General features: G+C 55.4%; 2 protein-coding genes across 5 annotated transcripts; one reads left to right on the forward strand and one right to left on the reverse strand.

The window, feature by feature from the left end:
• The first annotated feature begins 279 nt into the window (after window positions 1–279).
• On the forward strand, window positions 280–4,894 carry MLX (MAX dimerization protein MLX). 3 transcript variants are annotated; one of them, XM_039256805.1, is made up of 8 exons: window positions 280–690; window positions 1,047–1,083; window positions 1,569–1,658; window positions 1,937–2,043; window positions 2,285–2,384; window positions 2,568–2,667; window positions 3,024–3,225; window positions 3,864–4,894. In XM_039256805.1, the coding sequence occupies exons 1-8, from the start codon at window positions 355–357 to the stop codon at window positions 3,918–3,920; spliced, it is 1,029 nt and encodes a 342-aa protein (XP_039112736.1). In that variant the 5' UTR covers window positions 280–354; the 3' UTR covers window positions 3,921–4,894. The 3 variants fall into 3 exon arrangements, with proteins under 3 accessions (XP_039112736.1, XP_039112738.1, XP_039112737.1); XM_039256806.1 differs by having other exon boundaries at window positions 412–528; XM_039256807.1 differs by lacking the exon at window positions 1,569–1,658 and having other exon boundaries at window positions 410–528.
• Window positions 4,560–9,878, reverse strand: LOC120248448 (PSMC3 interacting protein). 2 transcript variants are annotated; one of them, XM_039256809.1, is made up of 8 exons: window positions 8,874–9,878; window positions 8,681–8,781; window positions 8,399–8,488; window positions 6,289–6,400; window positions 5,617–5,762; window positions 5,447–5,500; window positions 5,262–5,321; window positions 4,560–5,013 (listed from the first exon to the last, which is right to left on the reverse strand). In XM_039256809.1, the coding sequence occupies exons 1-8, from the start codon at window positions 8,905–8,907 to the stop codon at window positions 4,858–4,860; spliced, it is 753 nt and encodes a 250-aa protein (XP_039112740.1). In that variant the 5' UTR covers window positions 8,908–9,878; the 3' UTR covers window positions 4,560–4,857. The 2 variants fall into 2 exon arrangements, with proteins under 2 accessions (XP_039112740.1, XP_039112741.1); XM_039256810.1 differs by having other exon boundaries at window positions 4,923–5,176; window positions 8,874–9,875.
• Window positions 9,879–10,282: the final 404 nt, after the last annotated feature.

Below are 10,282 nucleotides of genomic sequence, written 5' to 3' on the forward strand. Positions count from 1 at the left end.
CGTTTTTTCCACCAGCCTCCTGCCAGACGGCGGGCTGCGTGTCGGAGGACCGGCCTCCCGCGAGCCAGGCGGGGCAGCCGTGCGGGGTCCGCCGAGGCGGCCAGGACTGCAGTGCCGGCAGGGCCGGGGTTGGACATGCGTCCCCGGGAGCCGCGGGCCCAACACGGCGCGTGCACACAATTAGCGGAGATCCTATTCGCACGAGCCTTTTGAGGGGACTCCATTTTAGAGAATGTGCTTCTTGTTAGAGAATGTGCTTCTTGTAGCGTGGGCGAGGGAAAAGACGACTTCTGTGTCATCCCACGCCAGCCTCCGCGGCTGCTGCCCCTAGGGTTTGAGTTTTCCGGGCTGCGCATGCGCGGGCCGTGCCCCACCCTCCGCCTCTCATTCGTGGGTTGGTGGGTTTGGGTCACGTGGAAGCGCCTCGCCTCTTCCTCGCCGCAGGGGGCCCGCCCGCTGGCTGGTTTCCGGTTCGGTAGGTCGGAGATGACGGAGCCGGGCGCCTCTCCGGACGACCCCTGGGTCAAGGCAAGCCCCGCGGGCGCGCACGCCGGCGAGGGGAGGGCGGGTCGGGCTCGTGCACGTGGGGGGTCCGGAAGACGAGGGGATTCCCTGCAGACCCCAAAGGTCCCCCCGCCCTCCGGGCCCCTGGGCTGCAGAGAAGACAGCCCTCACCCTGCGCGTGCCAAGGTGGGGAGACAAGTGAGGCATGTGTGCACGAGTGTGAGGGGACCGGGCTTGGGGGGTGGGGTGGTGGAGAGGGGGGTGAGGCAAGACGGGATCCTGCGGGGGTGGGGGGGGCGGGTAGTGGGCGCTCCCACGGCCTATCTGCTCTCTGCTTTCGAGGCAAACCTGCAAATGCCTGTGCACCCCAGGGGTGGGTGGGTGGCTGGGCGGGCGCGAGCGCGTATGTAAGTGAACACACGTGTGCGCATCCTGCAGGTGCCTGCGCGCCCTGGGGGTGGAGGTGGATAGCGGTGTGTGCGCGCGCGCGCATGCCCTGCCCCCAGCGGAGGTGTGATGGGCTCCTTTGCTTGGTGTCACAGGTGGAGTATGCCTACAGTGACAACAGCCTGGATCCCGGTGAGTGTCTCCCCCACCGTCTCCAGCCCCCTGATGACACTCCCGCCACAGTCCTGTAGATTCCCGTGGTCTTGCCAGCCACACCTGAGCACAGTCCACTGTCCCTGAGTGGAGTTCCTGCCCTGAGACAGTGAGGGAGGAGCTGCAGGACCCGGGCAGGAAGCCTAAGGGTGTAGTTCCTGCTGCTCTGAAGCAAGGATATGATGAAAATACTGGGAGCTAGCCGTTGTCTCACCCTCATCGTGCCCAGATGCCCCTTTGTGAACCGGTGGTGTCATCGCAGGCCTGTGGAACAGTGGAGACACCAGGGACAGGAGCACTGTGGTGTGGCACAGCAGGAGGTGGATGACCCAGTATGAGTGGCTTTTGGGTTGAAAGGGAGAGGTCAGCATTTAAGGGTCAGGAAGTCATTGTACACAGGTGTCCGAAGGTCTAACAGCGTCCCCCTGCCCTACCCCTTAGTGATCAGGACCTCTCTTTTCCAGGGCTTTTTGTAGAAAGTACCCGAAAGGGGAGTGTAGTGTCCAGAGCTAATAGCATCGGTTCCACCAGTGCCTCTTCCGTCCCTAATACAGGTAGGCAGCAACATGCCCCCACCTGGGGGGGGCTCAGATGCACCATCGTTTTAGTAGATTTCCTAGACAGGAAGCTCTAGTCATCAGCATGGGGGTGCTGGAGGCCTAGCATTAGACACAGGGTTTCCCCATCTTTCACCTCATCTAGGATATTAGGTTTTTCTATCCGTTTGCTGTCTCTGGGCACCAGTTTTTTTCTTCCCCACTGGGGCAAGGTGGGTTAGCTGGGCCCACTGGGCTTCAAAATGACCTCTTCCTGCCCCTGACTTTGAGTGTAGATGACGAGGACAGTGATTACCACCAGGAGTCCTACAAGGAATCCTACAAAGACCGGAGGCGGCGAGCACATACTCAGGCTGAGCAGAAGAGGAGAGACGCCATCAAGGTGACCGGGGAGGCCTCAGCCCGTGCAGGAGGGCCCTGTGTATCAGATCCACCCTGCCCTCATCAGTCCCAAGCATCCTTGGTGGCAGCTGATCTAGGCCCTGGACATGAACACCTCCTTCCTTCCAACCCCCCCACCCCTTTGAGTTTGTGAGCGTGGAACTTGGGTTCACAGAAAGTTTTGTGCCAGTGTGCTTGAATCCCTGGGAGTTAAGGAACCTGGGCTTTCCCTGTTTCCACAGAGAGGCTATGATGACCTCCAGACCATCGTCCCCACCTGCCAGCAGCAGGACTTCTCCATTGGCTCCCAAAAGCTCAGCAAAGCCATCGTCCTACAGAAGAGTACGGCCAGGGCGAGCACTGGGAGTGGTGGGGGCCAGTGTGGCTGTGAGGCCAGAGCCTTACACCCACTTTTGGCCTGGCCCTGGTGGGGTGACTGCAGCCGGAGAGCTGGGGAAAGGGAGGAAGGGGAAACAAAGTCAGCCTGTCCCTCTGAGACTTCCTCTGTGCTCACACCCACTGCAGCTATTGACTACATCCAATTTTTGCACAAGGAGAAGAAAAAGCAGGAGGAGGAAGTGTCCATGCTACGCAAGGACGTCACGGCCCTAAAGATCATGAAAGTGTAAGGGGGACGCCGAGCTTGGGGGGCCGGGGCTTCTGAGGGGACTCTGAGGCCGACTTCAGTTCATACCTTTCTCTTGTTCAAAGGCCACATCAGATAATACAGAACAGTCCTCTCTGGTAGGTGGCCGTTGTTGGGGGGGACTCTGCACCCCAACAGTCCCTGATACATAGCAGATACCAGAGTGCCTATGGGATTAAGCCGGGGTAGAGAGGGGTCACCTATTTCTGTCCCAGAAGCAGCAGCTAGCTGATGTTGACTACCTTCCAGAAGCTCTCCGGGAATCCCTTCCCAGGGGAGTATGTAGGGTGACCTGAGCTGCTACCACACTGTAGCCCTGTCCTGCTCGCTTTCAGGAACTATGAGCAGATTGTGAAGGCACACCAGGACAACCCCCATGAAGGAGAAGATCAGGTCTCTGACCAAGTCAAGTTCAATGTGTTTCAAGGCATCATGGACTCTCTGTTCCAGTCCTTCAATGCCTCCATCTCCGTGGCCAGTTTCCAGGAGCTGTCAGCCTGTGTCTTCAGCTGGATTGAGGAGCACTGTAAACCTCAGGTATGGGGCAGTGGTGGTCAAGGGGTGCAGGTCTTTTGGGCAAAGTGGCCCAAGTCATAAATTGTTCGGCAACCTTTAGATTTCTAGAGGCCGTCTCCCTTGCTTCCTAGCCCAGAGTTTCCTGTTAAGGTTTCATTTGGCAAGAATGATTTGGGCACTTACTCAGGCAGAGCCTCGCTCTGGCCTTTCTTAGCCCCCATTATGGCTGCCTAGTATGTAAACGCTCATCACAGAATCACTTGGAATTTCTGGAAAGCTTCCTGGCTCCCACCCCAGGTCCACTAAAGTGGTTTTCCCTGGGGTTTGTTATTATCTGTAATGGAGCAGTATGTTAGTGATACTGCATGGAGTTTCTGAGGCTTGACTTGCAACTCGCTTTTTTGTTTCCTGACATTTTCTGAGCTAGTGGATTTCACACTGGACACTCCTGTGCCCACCACCTAAATTGCTGCCGTTCCCATTTTTCTTGTATTTGCTTGACCACATAGTTCTCCGTGTCTCCATTCCCTTTCTCTGCCTTGTCTCGGGGACATTTCAGAGTAAACTGTAGACAAGTGCTTCCCAGGGGCTTTCTGTCTGTGCCGGCTCTCTGTCCCCACCTGAGCGTCACTCGTGTCTTCCTGCGCTGCCCTCGCCAGACCCTACGGGAGATCGTGATTGGCGTCTTGCACCAGTTGAAGAACCAGCTGTACTGACCGGCTCTTGGAACCTGCAGAAGAGCCAGCAAGAGGCCAGAGTCTCCTGCTTGGCCACGGAGCCACTGGGCTGCCAAGGCTGGACTGCAACACTGCACGCCGGTCAGCTGGTCCTCGGGGTTTGGTTCCCCGGCACCCCCAGTGGGGCTGGGGGATTGGTTTTGTGAAAGCTTTAATTTATTATATTGACCACAGAACTCAAGCCTGCTGTCTTTCCCCTTTTCCATAGAAGTCTTCGGGAGGGGGCCCTGTTCTGGCCTTTCCCCTTCTGATCCTCAGATTTTTGCTCCTGATCTACACATACTGGGAAGCTACTATCTGCATTTGGTCTGGTCTCTTGGGCAACACTGGGCCCAAGTTGGACCATTTTGGTAGTGGCTGGATGGGAAGGGAGGAGCATGAGGAAGTGCTCCCCCAGGCACGAGGGGCAGAAGGCCGCCTCCTGCCTCAGCTAGGGCTGCCTGGTGGGCCCAAGGTGAGACCAGGCCTCTTCTGACCAGCTCAGGGTAGGGCTGCTGGGTTCCTGCCCTGACTTGCTACTCCATCGCCTCTCCATCCTCCGCCACATACTCCCGCCCCCTCTGTCCCCACAAGCAGGAGCACAGCACAGAGAAGTTAAATGTGACATAGCACTACATATTAAACGTTTTGTTTTTTGTTTTAATTTTCTAAACACCAACAGTGCAACTTTGCTAAAGTTACAATTTTTGAAAGTGAACTGGGCCTCAAAACCACTCCCAGCCATCCTGGGGGTCTCCACCATCTTAGTGCTAGTGCCGCCTGTGTTTCTCCCAGGACACAGAGCCCAGAAAAGTCCTGGGTAAGGCCTTGGGACTCCTTGAATGCTGTGTACAGTAGCTTGTCTCCACCCAGTAGCCTGCCTCAGGGTTGACATCTGGGAGGTTTGGTTATCCAGAGAAAATTAAGTATTTTTATATCAAATTACAATAAACATTGCCAAATGCCTTCCTTCAGCGTTGTTATAAGCGTTAAGTTCAAGCAGTTGGAATCTAGACGATGAGACAAGCATGACGACCATCCACGCTGGGCTCACTCCCTGCGCCCTGTACTCTGGTTCATGCCCCTCTCCCGGCTGCTCTCCTCAAAGGCAGAAAACAGGAACAAAAAAAGAAGCCAACCTGAAGGAGGCTGCCAGTTCAGGATGTCGCTTCCATTCCCCTGTCCTGCCAGAGGATCCCTCAAGGGTCTGGGAGCTTCACGTTGTAATCTTCATCTGTCTCTATCCCAACTTCCTCCTGGGGCAGGGAGACCAGTGAATGAGACCTCCCTGGACGAAGACCCTCAGGGGAGCAAGGAGGGGAGAGAGAACCACTCACTTACAAAGAACTGCTTCTTGCTCTTGGGGTATCCTTCAAGGATTGCATCAGACAGCTCTGTTGCCTGAGAAATAACAAAACCACCCCTTTTCAGACAGCTGGCACTGCCCCGTAGACCCACAACCTCGGGCAGCAGTTTCTCCAGTGGCTGCCATGTTCCAGGGCCCGCCGCGGGGCTCACACACTTACCATCCTCTTCCGCTTCCTCCATTCCTTGCAGTACTTTTGCCTTTCTCTGTACACCTGCACAGGGAAACAGCTTCCTCTAGCCTCTCAGCGGCTGCCGGGGGCCAGCCCTCGACCTCACTCCAGATCTGTACAGGCAGCCCCCCCCACTACCACCCTCCCTCCTGACTCACTTGCTCTTTCTCTTCTGGAGTCACATGGTTGGTGGCTGCTTTGATGTTCTTCAGTCTCTCTCTGTAGCCAGCACATTCCTTCTTCAACTCCTGGATCTCTTTCTGCATCTCCGGTGTGGTCAGGGCACTAGTTAACTCCTTCAGCTCTGAAACCACATCTCCCTGAGGTCAGTTACCCCTGACGATGGGTTTTTTCTTTCCCAGTGAGTGCTCCCTGGGGTAGGAGACTGGGCCCCTACCCTGCTCTAGGTTCTACACCCAGGGCCCAGAATGAGTTCCATATTCTGGAAATTGCTCAGCTGAGACTAAGGCTTACAGAATTACTAGTTTATTCTACGTTTCTTTCCTCTTCCATCTACAAGTAGTGGTAAAGTGTGAGGTTGAACAGATTGTTCCCTGTAGCCAGTTAAAGGAGCATGGCCCAGAGGGAGCATGGGCACAGTACGGGGTAATGTTAGGGAACGTTAGGGAAAGCAAATGCGTGTCTTGCCCATTTATATTCAAAAGCCGTTAGCTGTTTCTGTTTCCTGCAATATAATGCCTGTGGGAGCGCAGCCCAGCTCTCCACGGCAGCAGGACAATACTGCAGGCAGCAAACCATTCACTTAGGGATTCCTGACCTCTGGACTGACCCTGACGCCAGGGGCCCCTTCCGGCGGCTGCCCATCCTACCGGCCTCCATGTAGCGGCAGCCCTGCTGCAGGCTCTGCACCTTGGCAGTGAGAGTCACGATTTTGGCGTCCAGGCCTTGGAGGTCAGCGTCACTCACCGTGTCGAACTGGTCCTGCCAGAGGTGAGAAGAGAAATAGAAGTGGGTTGATGTGAGGCCCAGGAGGGGAAGCCACTTCTCGGCAGGCTGCATCACATCTGCTCAAGAACCTGGGGCTCCCCCAGCCCTCCGGGGTGCCTGAAAGAACAGCAGGCGGGTCCCTGTGAGAAGCCATTCCATTTGGTACTGGTCCCAACAAACAAAAAGGTATGAAAGAAAAGTTAAAACCTGAGCCTGTCCTCAAGGGGCTTCAGGATACTGAACAGGACAGAAATCGTCGTTTAATGGTAAAACCACTCACTGGGCTAAAAGTAAAGGAACGCTCTCCCCAAGGTAGTGATACCTCAATTACACATTTCCACAACAGGAAGAACCTGGGCAGGTCAGGAGGTGTGGTAGGTGGTATCGAAGGGACTCAAACATCTGAGGAGCCCCTCCCATGAGGGACCAGCTACCACAAAGGGCTGTGCTGGGGCTCGGGGGTGGGGGGTCTTGTCAGTGATGCCAGGGAGCAGGTTAGAAAGAACAGGAATGCCAGCCTGGGCAGTTTGGACTCTTCATTAAAGCAAGGTAAACCTTTACAGCAGAAGGTAGCAAACTACAGCCTGCCCGCCAAATCCTGCCACACATGGGGCTCACAGCCGGAGTTTCTGGAAACAGCCACACCCACTCGTTTACATGTAGTCATTTACATATTGCTCTACAATGACGGCCCTGAGTGACTGATAGTTGTGCAGCTGTGACAAGAGGCCGTGTGGCTGGCAAAGCACAAAACTGTCTTTACAGAAGAAATTCTGCCAACTTCTCCCTTAGGGACTCTTCATTAGAGTAGTAATGTAATGAAACCTATTTTAGGAAAATTAGCCTTGATGGTGGTGTGATTCAGTTAAACTAGTATTCGGTGTCCACTGGGCATTAGATACCGGGGTGGGGGTTGTGCTGAGCGGAGGAGGAAGAGAAGTGGGCTCTGCCCTGGAAGGGAGAGGAGATGGTAAAAAGACAACCACAATATAGCACCCCTCGGGGAGGGGAGTGCCTGAAGAAGAGGCGAGGAGAGAATTCGAGGAAGGTTTCTGGAGAAGGTGATGCCTGAGGGAGATCCTCAGAGTAAGAGTTCGCTGAGCAAAGAGGCAGGGGTGGAAGGAGGGATTTTAAAACTCCAGGCAGAGTTTTCTCTGTCCTTCTCCAGAGGAAGGACACAGGAGGAAAACACATCTGAAGGGTCTCGTACTGGTGAAGGGGCAGGTGAGGCTAGTGGCAGCCTGGGGCTGAGTCTCTGCCTACCTTTTCCCTGTTGTAGGGAGCGCTCGAGTTTCAAGGAGGGAAATGGCACTAGATTTGCACCCACACAGACCATTCTGGCTGCCGTGTTTAATTTGTGAGGAGGCTGTCCTGTGGATGAGCAGCACCTGAACTCGAGCAGCAGCAGCAGACGGAAAAGGGACGGTGGGTTCAGGAAGGGGGAAAACTAACTGGATTTGCTGGCTGCCTAGGCTGTGAGGTAAGAGAGGTTAAGAGTGACTCCCCAGTCTCTGGGGTGGGTGAGGAGTGGCTCTGAGGGAGAAGCCTGTAAAGGAGCCCATTTAGGGGAGGTGGGGCATCCTACTTCAGCAATATTGATTCTGAAAGGTCTGGGAGGCATCCAGGTGGTGGTGGGGCCTAAAGATACAAAATTAGTGTTATCTGTGTTGGGAGTGAGGGGTGCGGACAGAAGGCAAATCACTTAGCAGATGGCTCTAATCTAGATGACTGGGAAAAAGAAACCTCCAAGCGGAAAAGTTTCTTGGTGGCAACAATTCAGAATCTTCTGGCATTTATCATATCTCAGATCTGGAAGACTCATAGAGTGTGGATCAGCAAGGGGAGCGCCCACTTTCATTTAAAGGGTGCCTGCGGCCCTTTTAACGGCGCAGGCCAGGTGAGGTTCACGCGGCGCAAGTCAGAGTTCATTCTAGAGACTGATTCTCCTAATGGGGTCTCGCACGGGTGATAATCTGCACAGGTTTCCCTCACCTGGTCGGCAAAATAGATCTTCTGCTTGCCGTACATCTTCTCTTTGATTTTGCCTTGTTGAGCCAGCTGCTCCAGCGCCTTCACCACCGCCTGGCAGAGGGGAGGGGCCGAACGATAAGAGGGATGACTTCGGGCCCAGGCAGCGGGGATTTAGCGCCGAACTGCCTTAGGAAGCCCAAGGCTAGAATGACAGCCTCGAGAAAGCAGCAGCTCAGGCTGATTCGAGGGGCCCCGGGGCGGGGAGCGGGCGGCGGGAGGGAGATCCTAGGAGAAGGTCCTCACCGCCTTGCCCAGTCCGTGTTCCCGCTGCAGGTTCCCGAACACGTCCTGGGCGCTGTAGGGCCGGTTCTGCTCCTGCAGGTACCTCAGGATAATCCCGGGGGCTACGAGGAGACGGGGCACGGGAGGGGGTCACTCAACCGACCCCTCGCCCGCCCCCCGCCCGGGTGTCTGGCGCGCCCGCGGTCGCGTTTACCCCCAGCCGCAGACTCGGCCCGGCCTTTACTCATGGCCTTTCCCGCCGCCAACTTGGAAAGCCGGACGTTGCAGTTGCTCGGGGCAACGGCTGCTTCCGGCGACGGGTAGGGCGGGCCACAAGCGGCGAATGGCGGAAGCGGAAGTCTTGGCGAGGAGGGAAACGACTTTTCCCGGGCGCTGTAGTTCAGTCCTGCCTGGAGCCGGCCCCGCCGCCGCTCCTTGCCACTTCTGTGTCCGAGCGGTGGAGGCGGGCCGCTGGCTCCGGACCTCTCCCTCCCTCCGTCCCTCCCCGTCGGGACCAGGCCGTAGTAAATCACGCCTTCACGTTCTGAGACTAGCTTCCGGTACAGCGGCTGAGCTCTCGTGACCGTGAGCCGGGCCGGTGTTCCAAGGGAGAGAAAACTTGGGATCAGCGCCCGCTGGGCTAGTGACTTGCTCAAGATCACAGGGCCAGTTCCCACAGGGGTGTGTCCTGTCCCACTGCCCAATTTCTTTTACTCAGTCTCATTTGTAAAATAGGAACAAGAGATACTAGCAGGAGGATCGTTGGAAGCCAAGAATGCGTAGAAGCCCTGGAAGCAGCATTGCGATACCCTTATTTGCCCGTTACCGAGCCGCACACACAGGGGGCGCTCAACCCGTGCTGTGGTTTGAACGCCAAGGAAAGCCAGGGTTGGGAGGGGGCTTCGGTTAAGCCACAAAGCTTGTAGAAAAGTTTTCTGTTGGCCGAGTCAATCTTACGGCAACACCTGGCAGGTGTTTTCCACTTCTGCCCACAGTGGCCAAAGGGACAACGCCTGAAATAAATGTTTCTAGTTTCTGAGGTCAGCTGAAGGCCAAAGAGCAGCTGTCCCTGCAGCTCAAACAGTCCAAAGGAAGAGCATGGTGCTACTCTTTAAAGCCTTCTGTTACCTAAAATTCTCATTAGCCTTTGAAACACAGTTATCGTCACACGGCTAAGGAACAATATTAAAAATGAGGGGCACCTGGGTGGCACAGTAGATTGGGCATCTAACTCCTGACTTCGGCTCAGGTCATCTTAAGATTCGTGGGTGTGAGCCTTGTGTCAGGCTCCACACTGAAGGCTCTGGCTCTCTCTCTCTCTCTCTCACTACCCCCCTCCTTGCTTTCTATCTAAAACAAACATTAAAAAAAGAGAAACATGATTGGGAACTGCAGGCTAGATGCCAGCCAAGAGTGCCAGTTATGCTGTCTGGGCTCTCCAGGGGAGGGAAAGTGGCCTAATTGACCATGGTGAGTATTCTAACCATGACAAAGGAAAGACAGGGCAGGTGGGTCGCTCACACCTGGACTTCCTATTCTAAGGCTGTCACCTGAGAACACTATCCAGGGTAAAACACCAATATTAGTCTTTTAAAGATTGTTCTCATACAAGATTTATTCCCC

Source organism: Hyaena hyaena, unplaced genomic scaffold (assembly GCF_003009895.1).
Source record: "Hyaena hyaena isolate Hyena2069 unplaced genomic scaffold, ASM300989v1 scaffold_589, whole genome shotgun sequence".
Classification (NCBI taxonomy): domain Eukaryota; kingdom Metazoa; phylum Chordata; class Mammalia; order Carnivora; family Hyaenidae; genus Hyaena; species Hyaena hyaena.